This window comes from Gopherus flavomarginatus, chromosome 2, assembly GCF_025201925.1.
Source record: "Gopherus flavomarginatus isolate rGopFla2 chromosome 2, rGopFla2.mat.asm, whole genome shotgun sequence".
NCBI classification, from domain to species: domain Eukaryota; kingdom Metazoa; phylum Chordata; order Testudines; family Testudinidae; genus Gopherus; species Gopherus flavomarginatus.
The window spans coordinates 130,437,019-130,451,393 of NC_066618.1; the positions used below are offsets into that span (position 1 = coordinate 130,437,019).

Genomic DNA, 14,375 nt, shown 5'->3' on the forward strand with positions numbered 1-14,375 from the left:
GAAAGAATTCTTCTTCAAGAGATGTCCCTGTGGTTGCTTCGCTCCAGGTGTTGGTGCACCCCTGCGCCTTCATTTGGAGAGTTTGACAACACGCGCAGAACCTGCCCCACGCGTTGAGCGTGCCTTAATAATACGCATGCACAACCAGTCTCCTCAGTTCCTTCTTTACTGTCCCCAGCCTGAGACAGAGCTCAGCAGACTCATAGAGAACTTTCCCTCCCTTTGTTTAAAATAAAGTTCCTTGTGTAAGCAGAGTCAGGATAAGCTCTACCCTGACATCTGGTGGAAAGAATTTCAGAGAGTGTATTTGCATAGGCACGCCTACCCCATCCCAGGCTGCCGAGCTGTGGGACTGCTTTGTGACAAATGACTCAACCTCAGTGGGGTGGTACTTGCTAGACAAGGGATATGGGTTCCAAAACCCAGTGACTTGAGAGAGGCTGGGGACAGGTATCTGTGCCTGGTGGTGCAGTCTCCTTGTGGAGCCAGAAGCACCAGTTCTACCCCTTCCTCTCTCCACTGTGGAATGTCAGAGTTGATTTTTTATTCCCTTAAGAATCTTGATACAGGTTACTGAACGGAACTCACTTTGGGCTAATGGTGCACTAGCACTGGGGCTCCCCTACTATGAGCTGAAATTGCTAAAGAGCTGAAATTACTGAGCTGAGAGCACTGAGTACTGTGCTAACTAGTGGGGGAGCCTGAAGCTATACTGTGGAACAGAGCAGCTGGCGGAGTGGAGCAGTTTGTGGGGATGGCTGGAGCGGATCACGGACAGCTGGTGGAGCAGAGCGGCTGGCAGAGCGGAGTAGCTGTGGGACGGGTGGAGCGGCCCACAGAGCGAGCGGAGCCGAGCAGTTTGCAGGGACAACTGGAGCAGCTTACAGGACAGCTGGTGGAGCAGAGCAGCTGGTGGAGCGGAGCAGTTTGTGAGGACGGCTGGAGGAGCAGAGTGGAGCGGCTGGTAAAGCGGAGCAGTTCGTGGAGAAGGCGGGAGCAGAACCCACGGAGAGGCAGGGCAGTTGGCCCCAGACCACGTAAGGTGCCCCTTTCTACCCAGGCTGGGAGGAAGGACCTCTGCAGATAGACTCTCGAACTTTGGGGCTGCACTGACCCAGGACAGAGACTTTTGGATTGTGGGACTTTTGGGACTGTGGGTGATTTGGGGGTTGCTGGACTCAAGAGCCCAGGAAAGAGGACACAGCCCAATTTCCTGGGTTGGGTCTTTGCTCACGGTTTGGTCTATGAACTCTAGTTGAGATGTTTTCCCAATTTAGTGTTTGTTGTTTATCTCATGTAATTAAACCTTTTCTGCTACACCGAGACTCTGTGTTTGCGAGAGGGGAAGCATTGCCTCTTTGAGGCGCCTAGGGGTGTGTGTAAGATTTTCCCAGGTCACTGGGTGGGGGCTCGATCTGGTTTGGCATTGGGTTATTGAAACGGAACCCCTGGATACTGAACCCGGCCCTTGTTGCTGCCAACTCAGAGGGGCAGAAGGGTTACACTTGTTAGCTTAACTTCCAAGTAGTAGTTAGATACCACTTGCCCTATCTCTTGTCTCCAAAAAAGAAGAAAAAAAAAAACCTTTCTTGTTCCTGTCAGCGGCAGCCACTTCTGACATGCCTGGCTCCCCAGATTTGCCACGATGCCATTCCCATCTCAGATGGCCACTTGAAATGTATAAAATGCTTGGAGGAATCTCACATCCCTAAAAAATGTGCCTACTGCAGCAAACTGAAATCCAGGGCACGTAAGGACAGAGAGTGAGACTCAAAATGCTCTTCCAAAAAATGGCAGCCTCTCTCACCCATAAAGGATACACCAAGAGCTAAAAGTTTGCTGGGCAGGTCTACAACCTCCCTCCTGGCATTTCTGTGACTCAGCACTTTTGACATGCCGGTCTCCTCTGGCGCCATGCAAAACCCACCTGTGGCTGTGGCAGTAGCACAAAACACCAGTGGCCAAGGCCTCGGGCGTCCAGCTGCCTGTTTCTCACACAGCACTGTTCAGCACCGCGAAGGATGCGGTGCCAACACATATTAGCCTGCCTGGCCCTCCGCAGCCTGTTCTCATTCTGCCGGCACCGTCATCCTCTGAACTTGCCGGCAATGATACAAGGCTCAGGACAGCAGTGCAGATGAACCCTCCTGCACAGCAAATTCCTCTCACACAGCCCTCACCACACAGGTGCTGCGGCACTGCAATTTACTCAGTCAAGGGACCCGCAGGTGTCGCTTATCCTGCAGTCAGCCCTACTTCTTTCCGGACACTCACACAAGGTCCGGACAGCTTTGTCCTGCTAACTCACACTTCTCCAGTGATGAGGAATCTGTGCTGCAGGGAGACTTTTCACCCTATCAGGTCTCCCATTCAGAGACCCCAATCAACATGGGTCATAAAAAAGCTACCTTGTCCTACTCCCAGGATCCCGCCCATGGTATATAAACCCGTGCATGGCACCACTCATGCCCTTCCCACCACAATGGCAATATTGGGCTCCATGAGCACTTTATACTCGGGATCACACTCATTATGCCACCAAAGGCAGGGGTGAGACCTGCTCGGTACCACCAGTAGACGAATCTGCCACTGAGTCACGATATCAGGCAGTCCCTTCACACCTGCAGGACCAATCACGGTCCACCTCCTCCAACCCAGTAGACCCAGTAGTTACACCAGACGAAGCATTACTTCCTCCTCCCCTGATGTCTTCGGATGATGTCTCAGAATATCAGGACTTCTTTAAAAGAGTCACAAATGTGCTAATGATTAACCTGGAAGACGTTCCTGAACAACAACATGAGTTAACCCACATCCTGCAACCATCTCCTTCTTACAGGATTGCATTATCTATCAATACAGCCCTCATGGAACCTGCCAAAGCCATCTGGCAAGCCTACCTATCTGCAAGCGAGCAGATCCCTTCCAAAAGTTCTGAATTCCTTTCACTCATCCGGTGCCAAATTTGCTGGTAGTAGAATCAAAAGAACAAACACCAGTCTCTCCGCTCCACCCCATCTGTCAAGGACAGGAAGCGATTAGATCTGCTCAGGTGTAAAGTATACACGTCTTCCACATTACAATTCTGGATAGCTAATTATACAGCCGTTCTGGCAAAATATGACCACAAAAACTATAGTAAAGTCATGGACTTTATTGATGACATTCCAGAGAAAAAGAAACAACAATTTACAGCCATAGTTTCTGAGGGACAAATCATCTTCTGTATCACTCTTTAGGCTGCCCTCGATGCGGCTAGTACTGCAGCAAGATTCGCTGCCACAGTAGTTGTGATGCGCTGAAGTTCATGGCTCTCGTCCTCTTCCATTCCTCAGTAAGTCCAAAGTGCCATTGAGTATCTCCACTTCGATGGTGACAAACTCTTTGCCTCCACGACGAATGATGTACTTCATTCCATGAAGGACTCAAGGGCAATTCTCCAGTCTCTAGGAATCCAAACCCTTACAACCAGAAGGAGACAATGTAGACACCAACCTTACCAACATCCACGCTACCCCACATATGCCCATCAGTCTCATAGAGCACATAAGCAATAACAACAACAGCAATGCCAGAGACCCAACACTGCCATCCCAATTCATCAACAGCATCTCAACCCCCTCTGACAAATAAGCAAATTTGAAGCCTTGGTCAAGGGTTTAGAAAATACTATTCCCAATTCAGCACTTACATCACCTGCCCCTGTTTTTGGATACCGCCTATGCCCATTCTCCCATAAATGGCAAACGTTACCACCAACAAGTGGGCTATAGAGGTCATCACAATTGGCTATTCAGTTCCTTTCCTATCCTTGTGTCCCACCCATCCACTCTCCCTGTCCCTCTTCAGAGACCCCTCTCACGAGCAACTGCTCCTCCAAGAAGTACATCTCCTGCAATTGGGAGCAGTGGAAGTCGTGCCCAAAAAAACATTACTTTTTAACATTACTTTTTAACAGAAAACAAAATGGGGATGGTGACCGATTCTAGACCTCAGGAGGCTCAACAAGTTCATCAAAAAGCAAAAGTTCAAAATGGTTACCTTCACCACCATAATCCCAGTGCTGGAGCAGGGCAATTGGTTTTCAGCCCTCGACCTACAGGACACCTATTTTCATGTGACTATACATCCGGCCCATAGACATTTTCTTTGTTTTACCCTAGGTTCAACACATTTTCAGTACATGGTGTTGCCCTTCAGCCTATCCACTGCCCCCCATGGTTTTTTTCCAAACTCCTAGCTGTCATCACTGCCTACCTCAGGAAACGGGGTTATAATATTTCCTTACCTCTATGACTGTCTCCTCAAAGCCTGAACATTTGACAAAGCTCTTCGATCCACACAGTTGACCGCCGAATGCTTCCTGTCCCTCAGCCTACAAATAAACAGAAAAAAATCCACCTTATCTCCTACTCGACAACTGGAGTTCATAGGAGCACACCTCAATTCCCGGAAGGGAATAGCATATCTCCCGCTCGACCGTTTCAACACCATAAAACTCCTGGTCACAAAACTTTGCAGAAGTCCTCAGGTCACTGCTCGGAACTGCCTACAACTTTTAGGCCACATGGACTCGTGTACTTTTGTACACCTATACATGAGGTGCTTCCAAGCTCGAATGGCCATGGTTTACAGACTGAACGTACACATTCTAAACAAGCCTCTATCCATACCCTTCAGAGTCAAGGATGCCCGCCTATGGTGGACAGTTCCTTCCAAACTTTGCTCAGGAGTCCCTTTTCTCCAGGATGCTCCATCCATTGTAATGACTACCGATGCATCTCTCACAGGATGGGGAGTACACATGTCCCACCATACAGCCCAGGGACTATGGTCTCCCATCAAAACATCCCTACATATAAATGTCCTAGAACTTTGAGCCATACGCAACCCCTGCCACCATTTCCCCCCATTCATTCAGAACCAACACGTTTGAATAATGACAGACAGCATCACCTGCATGTTCTATGTAAATAGACAGAGAGGTGTGCAATTTCACTCACTTTGCACAGAAGCTAAGAAGCTCTGGAATTGGTGTCTCATGCACAACATCCAGATATCAGCCACCTACCTGCCCGGGACCCTGAATATTGCTGTGGATGAACTAAACAGACGATTTCCTTGGGATCATGAATGGGAGATAAACAAGTTGGCCATACGCAACATATTCCACATTTGGGGCTACCCAACACTGGACCTCTTCATGACTGTGAAGAACAAGAAATGTCCTGAATTTTGCTCCAGAGCGGGACTAGGCAAAAATTCCCTAGGAGATGCATTCATGATCTCATGGGATCAAGACTTAATGTACGCATTTCCCCTGATACCACTTCTTCACAGGGTTCTGACAAAGATACAAACAGGTTGTGCCACGGTAATTCTGATTGCCCTGTCATGACCCAGACAACCATGGTATCTATTCCTTACCAGAATGTCAAGTCGCCCACCGATTCCATTGCCGCTCACTCCAAACCTCCTATTGCAGCAACACGGCCGATTTCTCCACCCCAACCTATCCGTGCTTCACCTCAAAGCTTGGTTCCTACATGATTCTCACAAAATGAACTAGCATGCTTAGAACAGGTTCAAAGAGTTCTCTTACACAGCAGAACACAATCTACTCGGCTCACCTAGCTCCGAAAGTGGAAGTGATTCTCACAATGGTGCTCGACCAAACAAACTCCTCCCACTTCCGCACCTCTTCCATTAATACTTGACTACCTCTTAGACCTTAAGCAGTCTGGCCTTTCTTTCAGCTCCAATCAAAGTCCACTTAGGTGCTATTACTACTTTTCACCACAGATCGACAATACCTCTGTTTTTGCCCATCCAATCACCAAGGGTTTTCTCAAAGGGTTCCAATCCCTATATTTGGACATTAAACCCCCTACCCCTCCATGGGACCTCCATTTAATATTAACATGCTTGTCTCAACAATTTTTAGAGCCACATGCTCTCTCTTATACCTGTTCATGAAAACAGAATTTTTAGTGGCAATCACCTCCACCAGACACACAGGAAAAATAGCAGTGCTCATGGCGGACCCACCATACACAATATTTTTTAAGGGCAAAGTTACCCTCCAACTGCACCCCAAATTTATTCCAAAAGTGCATTCGTCCTTTCACATCAATGAACCTATACACCTACCAACCTTCTTCCTCAAACCACATGCAAAGTCCTTTGAATCCATGATGCATACATTGGATGTACACAGGGCTCTGTCCTTTTACTTGGATAGAATCAAATCTCTTAGGAACTCCTCCAGACTCTGTCTTCATTATGGAGCGATCCAAAGGGACACCTATTTCTATCCAGACACTTTCCAACTGGATCTCCAGTTGTATCCGACTGTGATATCAAATAAAGGATGCAACTCCTCCAGCCTTCATCAGAACTCACTCCACTAGATCTGAAGCTACTTCTTCGGCTTTTCTATGCCAAGTTCCTCTGGCTGACATTTGTAAAGCAGCCACTTAGATGTCTGAACATGCATTTGTTAAGCATTATGCATTACTCAAGGCCCTCTGACTGATACGTGGTTGGGCAGAGCTGTATTATCTACCATATTCCTACCAGATCCAAAGTCCCTACCTCCTTGAGATACACTGCTTTTAAGTCACCTGGAGTGGAGCACCCAGAGGAACATCTCTCTCGAAGAAGAGGAGGTTACTCACCTGTGCAGTAACTGACATTCTTTGAGATGAGTGTCCCTGTGGGTGCTCCACTACCCACCCTCCTCCCCTTTACTTCAGAGTTGGAGTAGCCTCCATTGTAGAGAAGGAACTGAGAAGACCAGTCACACATGCATATTATTAAGGCCTGCTCAATGCATGGGGCAGGCTCTGCATGTGCACTATCGGTATGAGTACTGCTGTCAAAATCTCTGAGCGAAGGCATACCAACACCTGGAATGGAGCACCCACGGGGACACTCAGCTCAAAGAACATCAGTTACTGCATAGGTAAGTAACCTCCTCTTCCATTGACCTAGGTACCATCTCTGGTGGAGGTAGATTATCTTTGCCGACTGGAGAATCCCTCCTATAGGCATGAGTAGTGTGTACACTGAATAGTGGCACAGCCATAGCCCATCACAGCTGTCTCCTGTGTCTCTCTGAGGTGTAGGAGCCATGCTAATTCTCTGTTTCTCAACTTGAGAATCAGGATAATTCCTGCTGGTTTAGCTTGATGTCTTTACTGCAAATATATAAATTGAGGTAAACCCACATTCCTTAGTCTAGGATGATCTGTTTATCATCTTTATCTAGGCTAGACTGTCTGGTCTTAAACATGTTCTAGTAACATGGAGATATACTTATCTCATAGAGCTGGAAGGTACCCTGAAAGGTAATCAAGTCCAGCCTCCTGCCTTCACTAGCAGAACCAAGTACTGATTTTGCCCCAGATCCCTAAGTGGCCCCCTCAAAGATTGAACTCACAGTCCTGGGCTTAGCAGGCCAATGCTTAAACCACTGAGCGATCCCTCAAACTCATAACTTCACATATAATGTTAACAGATGCATTTTACAATTATATTAATAACCAATATGTTGTTAGATTTTATATTATACTGCATAAGGTATGTTTTCTACAGATGTTATTGCAGTAGTGTGTAGAGTGTGAATACAGAGGTGCCTGGGGTCACAACAGGGTTCACAATGGATAAGTAGCTGCAGACATTTTGGACTTGTTCCTCCAAGTCCTTACCATGCAGATGGTAGTTAGTTTCATTCCAATTCCAGTGTATGCCCTGCATGGGCACAAGTAACCACTAGGGCAGGCATAGTCCTGCCATTGAGCAGTGTTATTGTGTCTCATGCCCCATACACGCACACTCCCTGTTACTCAGAAGTGTGCAGGATAAAATAAGTGGAAATCAGTTGATGAAGAATAGGCATAAAGTAGGAGATCTGAGCTCTTAATGAGATATTTAGTGTGAGTCTGAACCAAGTCAGAATAGTATTTATTTGTTATAATTTTACCAGAGACATCTTTGTTATATGTTTAGTGACTCCAGGCCATAATGTCCACAGGGCTCTGTTTGATTATTTAGTAGTAATGAGAGTTTTCATATTTAATATATATGGGTTTTTAATCCTTTTTGTAAAGTTAATGTGGGCATTTTATTACAAATTACTTTCTTCTCACCAGTTAATATCCATTCACTAGGTCGAATCATAAATGTTTGACTTGTTTGGTTTCCATGTGCCAGTACTTTATCTATAGCTGCATTCTGGGGCTGATATCCTGTTCTGTTTTCCTGCGGATAAATTATGAGTTGAAAATGGTGATAATGCTGATTGCATTGGTGGGCTACAACGTCATCCTCCTGCACACTCATGGCACCACACTGGATGATTACAGCAAATTCCTGTATGCAAGGGCACCTATGAAAAGGTAGGTTGATTATTTTAGCATGCTACTAGGGGAAGGGCAATTAATACTATTGCTTGTGTAGTGGAGCAGAACAGAGCTTGATTTTTTTTGGAAAAATATATATACATCTACAAATCCCAATTCAAGGATAACTGACTCCTGTGTACCAAATATATGATTTGATTGTATATGTAACAGTATTAGAATAAAAGAAATAAACCTGTTCAGACTGCATAAATCATCTAATGTTTGCACTATATTATGGTTTGATTTGCATTGTCATAAAAACATTAGACATTAGTTCTTTGTTACCTGAACCCTATTAAAATGTAGTTTTTTGCAAGCAAACAGAGCATCTTTTTTCCCCAGAATTAGGGCATTTGTCTTAAATTGTTAACGATATAATACATGCATCTCAGAGCATAGAGAGGTTTTTGTATGCAGAAACTACTCCGAGAGGGGGCAAAGGAATGGGTGTAATTGAGAATGACTTCTTAAGTGGATGAATATGTAGCTTGCATTGAGTTAGTTGGGTCTTTGCTGTGGGCATGATAATTTTGTCCCTAACCTCCCTGTTACAGTGTAGAAAGGGAATGTATTACTTCTACCCAATCTTTTTTAAAAAATAAATTCTTATAAAGATAGCATATGTAGGCAGCGCATATGCCATGGTAGAAAACCATGAGTGCTTTGAGTAAAATTCCAGTACTTTTCCTTCTAACTCCCTTCACTGATCCAGGTCTTAAGGCATTAGGATTACCATGGAATAAGAAAGCAGCAAAGAATCCTGTGGCACCTTATAGACTAACAGACGTTTTGGAGCATGAGCTTTCATGGGTGAATACTCACTTCGTCAGATGCATGACATTCACCCACGAAAGCTCATGCTCCAAAACGTCTGTTAGTCTATAAGGTGCCACAGGATTCTTTGCTGCTTTTACAGATCCAGACTAACACAGCTACCCCTCTGATACATGGAATAAGAATCTGAATAGAATAGTGAGACTTACACTTTGCATTTTCAAAGGTAAACAGAAACACAATGCAACACAAAAATGGGGGAGTGAGGAGATGTATTCATATACACAGTATAATACAGACCACACGTGTATAGTTGACATCCCTGTGATATATTGCAGAACCATTTGATGTGTTACATTTCTCATACACCTTTGACTACCCACACTTTGCTACTAAGGTTGTGTTTACACTAGCATTTTTCTTAAAACTTTCCCACCAGTGAGAACAACAGTGGGCTTGTGATGTAGATCAGCTTCTGGAAGTGTAGACCAATTCCCTCTCCATACATTTTCTCATCTCAAAGGATCTGAGGATTTTAATAAGCTGTCCAGGGGAGGTGGTTAGTGTGGTTCTTGCCTTTTGTGGTTCTGAGCTTGAGAAGCCTCTTGGTGCCTTATGATTTCATTTAACTTTTTCACACTCATGAGATGTGGTTAGTCACTGTATGGAATCAGAATATAGTACTGCCATCACAAACTCTCTCTGCAGTCTACTTAAACCAACATATTGAAAAGCAATTAGAAACTGTCCTTTAACAGGCAAAAAAAAGCATTATATATATATAAAATTTAAAATTATTCTCCAGTTTACATTGTACAGTCAGGAAGCAGAGCCCATTATATAAATAAATGCAGTAGTACAGCTTTAATATTCCAGAAAACAATAAAGCAATTTATATTAAAGTTTTTTGTTTGATTACTAAAAAGTTATGCAAAGGATTTTACAGCACAGAAATGAGGAGAGGAAACCAAGACTGTGATTAAGTATTAAGATTTCAGATTTTTTTTTCCTTTTTGAGCAATTCATTTTAGCTGTGTTTCTGTTTTACAGGCCAGGAATATTGAAAGATCTGAAGACAATGGGTTCTGTGTCTCTCTTTATATTCTTCGTGACATTACTAGTTCTCGGTAGACAGGTATGAAGCATGGTCTTTCCATCTACTTTACTATCTTTGAATGCATATATGTGTTTGTGTCTGTGTTTACATATACACATAGAGCGGTATTATGTAAAAAATTAATGAGATTTCAACCAGCATCCATGATAAACCTTTGATTTCAGCACTTCTGTAATTTTATCTTGGAAAACTATTTTGGCTACCAGATTGCTAGATTACTCTGAAGGAAGGAGTAAGGTGAAGGTAGAATTTACAAATCATTTTAAAAATTGCCCTGATTTGGAATTTTGAGTTTTATTTAACATTTCTTTGTCTTCCTCTTATTCAAACACCACTTGGTATTACCCCTTCAACCTTCTCATTTAGTTATTACCTTGATAATTCATTGGCTAGAGTTGTTTAATTACAACATATTTTCTTCACAGTTATTACTCATTGATGCAGACAAAATGAGACAACTGTGTGATAATTTGATTAAATGTGGAGGCTGCAACTTTATTAAAACTATTAACCAATGGGGGACTACTCCACAAGCTACCTAGTATAGTAGGGCTGTTCCAGTGGGGATTTTAACTGGGCACCATGACACCTGTTTACCCTCATGCCTGCCCAGGGCCTTAGGCTGGAAGCTGGAGTCCCCAGTCCATTCCTCTCCTCTGCTCAGGAGGTAAGAGAGATGAGATACAGGGAGCCATATGTTACACAAGAAATGGAGGCATACCACCTCATTGTGCAGTGTGATGCTCAGGCCCCACACTCAAGCCAGCCATGAGGCTACAGGGACCTCATATCAGACACATTTTAACCCACCCGCTACACTGGACCCACCATAGTTGCAATACTACATCTACACTGCGCACTTCTTTCAGCAGCATCTATGGTATGCACTCAGGTAGCCCCTCCACCATGGGTTTAAGCAGTACTGTAGACTGTGAGGCACAATTTAGGTGAATTGAGTAGAGACACGCATGTTGGATATGGGTATGTACCTGAATATATACTCTATAGACACTCTTCTTTCCCAAGCCATGCCTCCCATCTGCACTAGAATACCATTTATTTAAATATTTTTGGATTTTCTACATTTTCAAACATATTGAAATTACAATGCAGAATATAAAGTGTACAGTGCTCACTTTATATTTATTTTTATTAAATATTTGCACTTTAATAAACAAACAAAATAGTATCTTCCAATTTATCTAATACAAGTACTGTAGTACAATCTCTTTATCATTAAAGTTGAACTTACAAATGTAGAATTAGGTACAAAAAAAACCCCTGCACTCAGAAATAAAACAATGTAAAACTTTGGAGCCTACAGGTCCACTCAGTCCTACTTCTTGTTCAGCCAATTGCTCAGACAAACAAGTTTGTTTAGATTTGCAGGCGATAATGCTGCCTGCTTGTGTTTACAATGTCACCTGAAAGTGAGAACAGGTATTTGCATAGCACTGTTGTAGTCAGCATCACAAGATATTTACATGCCAGATGTGCTAAAGATTCATATGTCCCTTGATGCTTCAACCACCATTCGAGAGGACATGTGTCCATGTCGATAATGGGTTCTGCTCAATAATAATCCAAAGCAGAGTGGGCCGACGCATGTTCATTTTCATCATCTGAGTCAGGTGCCACCAGCAGAAGGTTGATTTTCTTTTTTGGTGGTTTTAGTATGACCAGATCACAACAGTAAAATATCGGGACACATTGGGGTGCCATCAGCCCCGCCCACCGCCCACCCCTGCTCCTTCCAGGCTCCACCCCCACTCTGACCAGGTCCTGCCCCCTCCCCACTCCGCCCACACCATCGCGCCCTTCCTCATCCCCCAGCCCACCACAGGCTTGCTGTGTCCCTCCTCAGTCCCCCACCCACTGCTCGCCTCTTCACCCTCCCCACCCACCGCTCGCCTCCTCACATCCCCTGCCTGTCACTGGCCTGCCGCTCACCTCTTCACCCTCCCCACCTCTGCTCACCTCTTCACCCCCTCACCCACTATGGTGCCGACTTCCCCTTTGTCTGGTGGGTGCTAGCCCACCCTCTCGCCTCTTCCTGCTCCTGCACTGCCCTCACCCCGCCCCCATTCCACCCCCTTTCCCCAAGTTCCTGCCCCGGCCCTGACTCCTCCTCCTCCCTCCTGGATTGTCCTAAGCGCCAACAAACAGCTGTAAGGCAGCGGGGGGCGGAAGCACGGGGAGGGCAGGGGAGGAGCGGGGACACGGTGTGCTTGAGGCAGGGAGAAGGAGGTGAGGAGGAGGGACCTTGGCTGCCAGTGGGTGCAGAGCACTCGCTAATTTTTCCCGGGGAGTACTCCAGGGCTGGAGCACCCATAGAGTCAGCGCCTCCCTCCCGTTCTCCTCCTTACTGATTATCGGGACAAAAGGTTAATATCGGGACAGTCCCGATTTTATCAGGACATCTGGTCACCCTGTATGGTTTGGGTTCTGTAGTTTCCGCATCAGAGTGTTGCTCTTTTACGACTTCTGACAGCATGCTTCACACTTCATCCCTCTCAGATTTTGAAAGGCACTTCAGATTCTTAAACTTTGGGTCGAGTGCTGTAGCTATCTTTTTAGAAATTTCACATTGGTACCTTCTTTGCATTTTGTGAAATTTGTAGTGAAAGTGTCCTTAAAGTGAACAACATGTGATGTATTCAGTCTTGTAATTGAAATTGGTATGTTTGAAAATGTAGAAAAACATCCAAAAATATTTCATAAATTTTGATTGGTATTCTATTGTTTAACAATGTGATTAATTGTGATACATTTTTTTAATTGTGATTACTTATTTTTAGTTAATCGTGTGAGTTAACTGCGATTAATTGACAGCCCTAATTTTCAGTCATGTAGTGACCCACTGCCTCCCTGCTGCAGGAGCCTCTCTTTGCTGCAGGAAAAGGCTCTGGCAGCAAGAAAAGGCTCTAGCAGCTCCACACTGCTGGAGCCCTCTGCTGCTGTAGATAAGGTCTCTGGCAACAAAGAAAGGCACTGCCAGCTCCCTGGTACTGGAGCCTTCCTCTGTCACAGGGAAAGAGTCTGGCAGCTGCCCACTTCCAGAGTCCTTGCCTGCAACAGGGAAGCAGCAGGCAAAAGCTCAACCAACTCCCCACCGCGAGAGCCTTTCCACGCCACAGATAAAGACTCTGGCCTCAGGGAAAGGTTCCAGAAGCTCCCCCAGCCACACCTTTCACTGACCTATGTAGGTATATGTCGCAGCTAGCTTTTTACTGTAGCACGAAGCTACATATAACCTACACACGGCCAAAAGTGGCCTTAGCTTTTCTTAGAGCTGACAGCTAAAAAATTATACTTTAGCTGTATACTGTACTTTTGGAGCTGTAGGATGAGGATTTTTCTCCCAGCTCAGCAAGTGTGGGTTTTCTTACGAAGAGGGAGTACCCGCTCTGCTGACGGTGAGCCCCCTTGTAACTCATTCTCCCACTCCAGCCAAATAAACAAAGAGGGAAGAAATAATTCCTTACACTTGTAAACTTTTTAGAATTAAGCCTAATTGGCACTTACAACATTTTCAGAACATAGTCTATACATCAATTACATATACTGTATTTTGGTATTACAATGTTTAAAAATTGTTCCTCTTAACACTTTTTCCAAGTGTCTATTGTTTTTCTCTGCCCACTTAAATCCCATTGCATTACAAAATATTAAAGGGAGGTAGATTTTGATATTGGGTCATGCAAGAGGTGTTTTTCAAGAGCAGAGTTGTTAAGAAGTTTCATAAATTGTCATTATTTAAAAAGTACAGAAGATGGAGAAAAAAGAACACTTGGCAATCTATTAGTTGTTGTCAGGCTGGTTTTGAAAAATAAAAAGAATCTCCATGGTCTGATAATGAGTTCTGCTATATTTTCTATTAAAATTCTCCATTGATCTAAACCACACAGGTAGGCAACCTTTCAAAAGTGGTGTGCCGAGTTTCCATTTATTCAGTCTAATCAGGGCCTGCTCTACAGTTTTCACTGCCCCAAGCAGCGCACCGAATTGCCGCCGCGGGCAGCAGGGGCAGTCCATGTGCCCTTAGGGCAGCAGGTGCATTTCTGCGGCGGCAGCAATTT

The 14,375-nt window shown here is 44.7% G+C and overlaps 1 protein-coding gene across 2 annotated transcripts in view; it reads left to right on the top strand.

Annotated features, from left to right (window-relative positions):
* Positions 1 to 14,375, top strand: part of ADCY2 (adenylate cyclase 2) — a 444,758-nt gene that overhangs the window by 404,207 nt on the left and 26,176 nt on the right. For both annotated transcript variants that reach the window (XM_050938140.1, XM_050938141.1), the window contains 2 exons: positions 8,215 to 8,399; positions 10,230 to 10,314. In XM_050938140.1, coding sequence (XP_050794097.1) covers positions 8,215 to 8,399; positions 10,230 to 10,314 — 270 coding nt within the window. The remainder of the gene's footprint in view (positions 1 to 8,214; positions 8,400 to 10,229; positions 10,315 to 14,375) is intronic.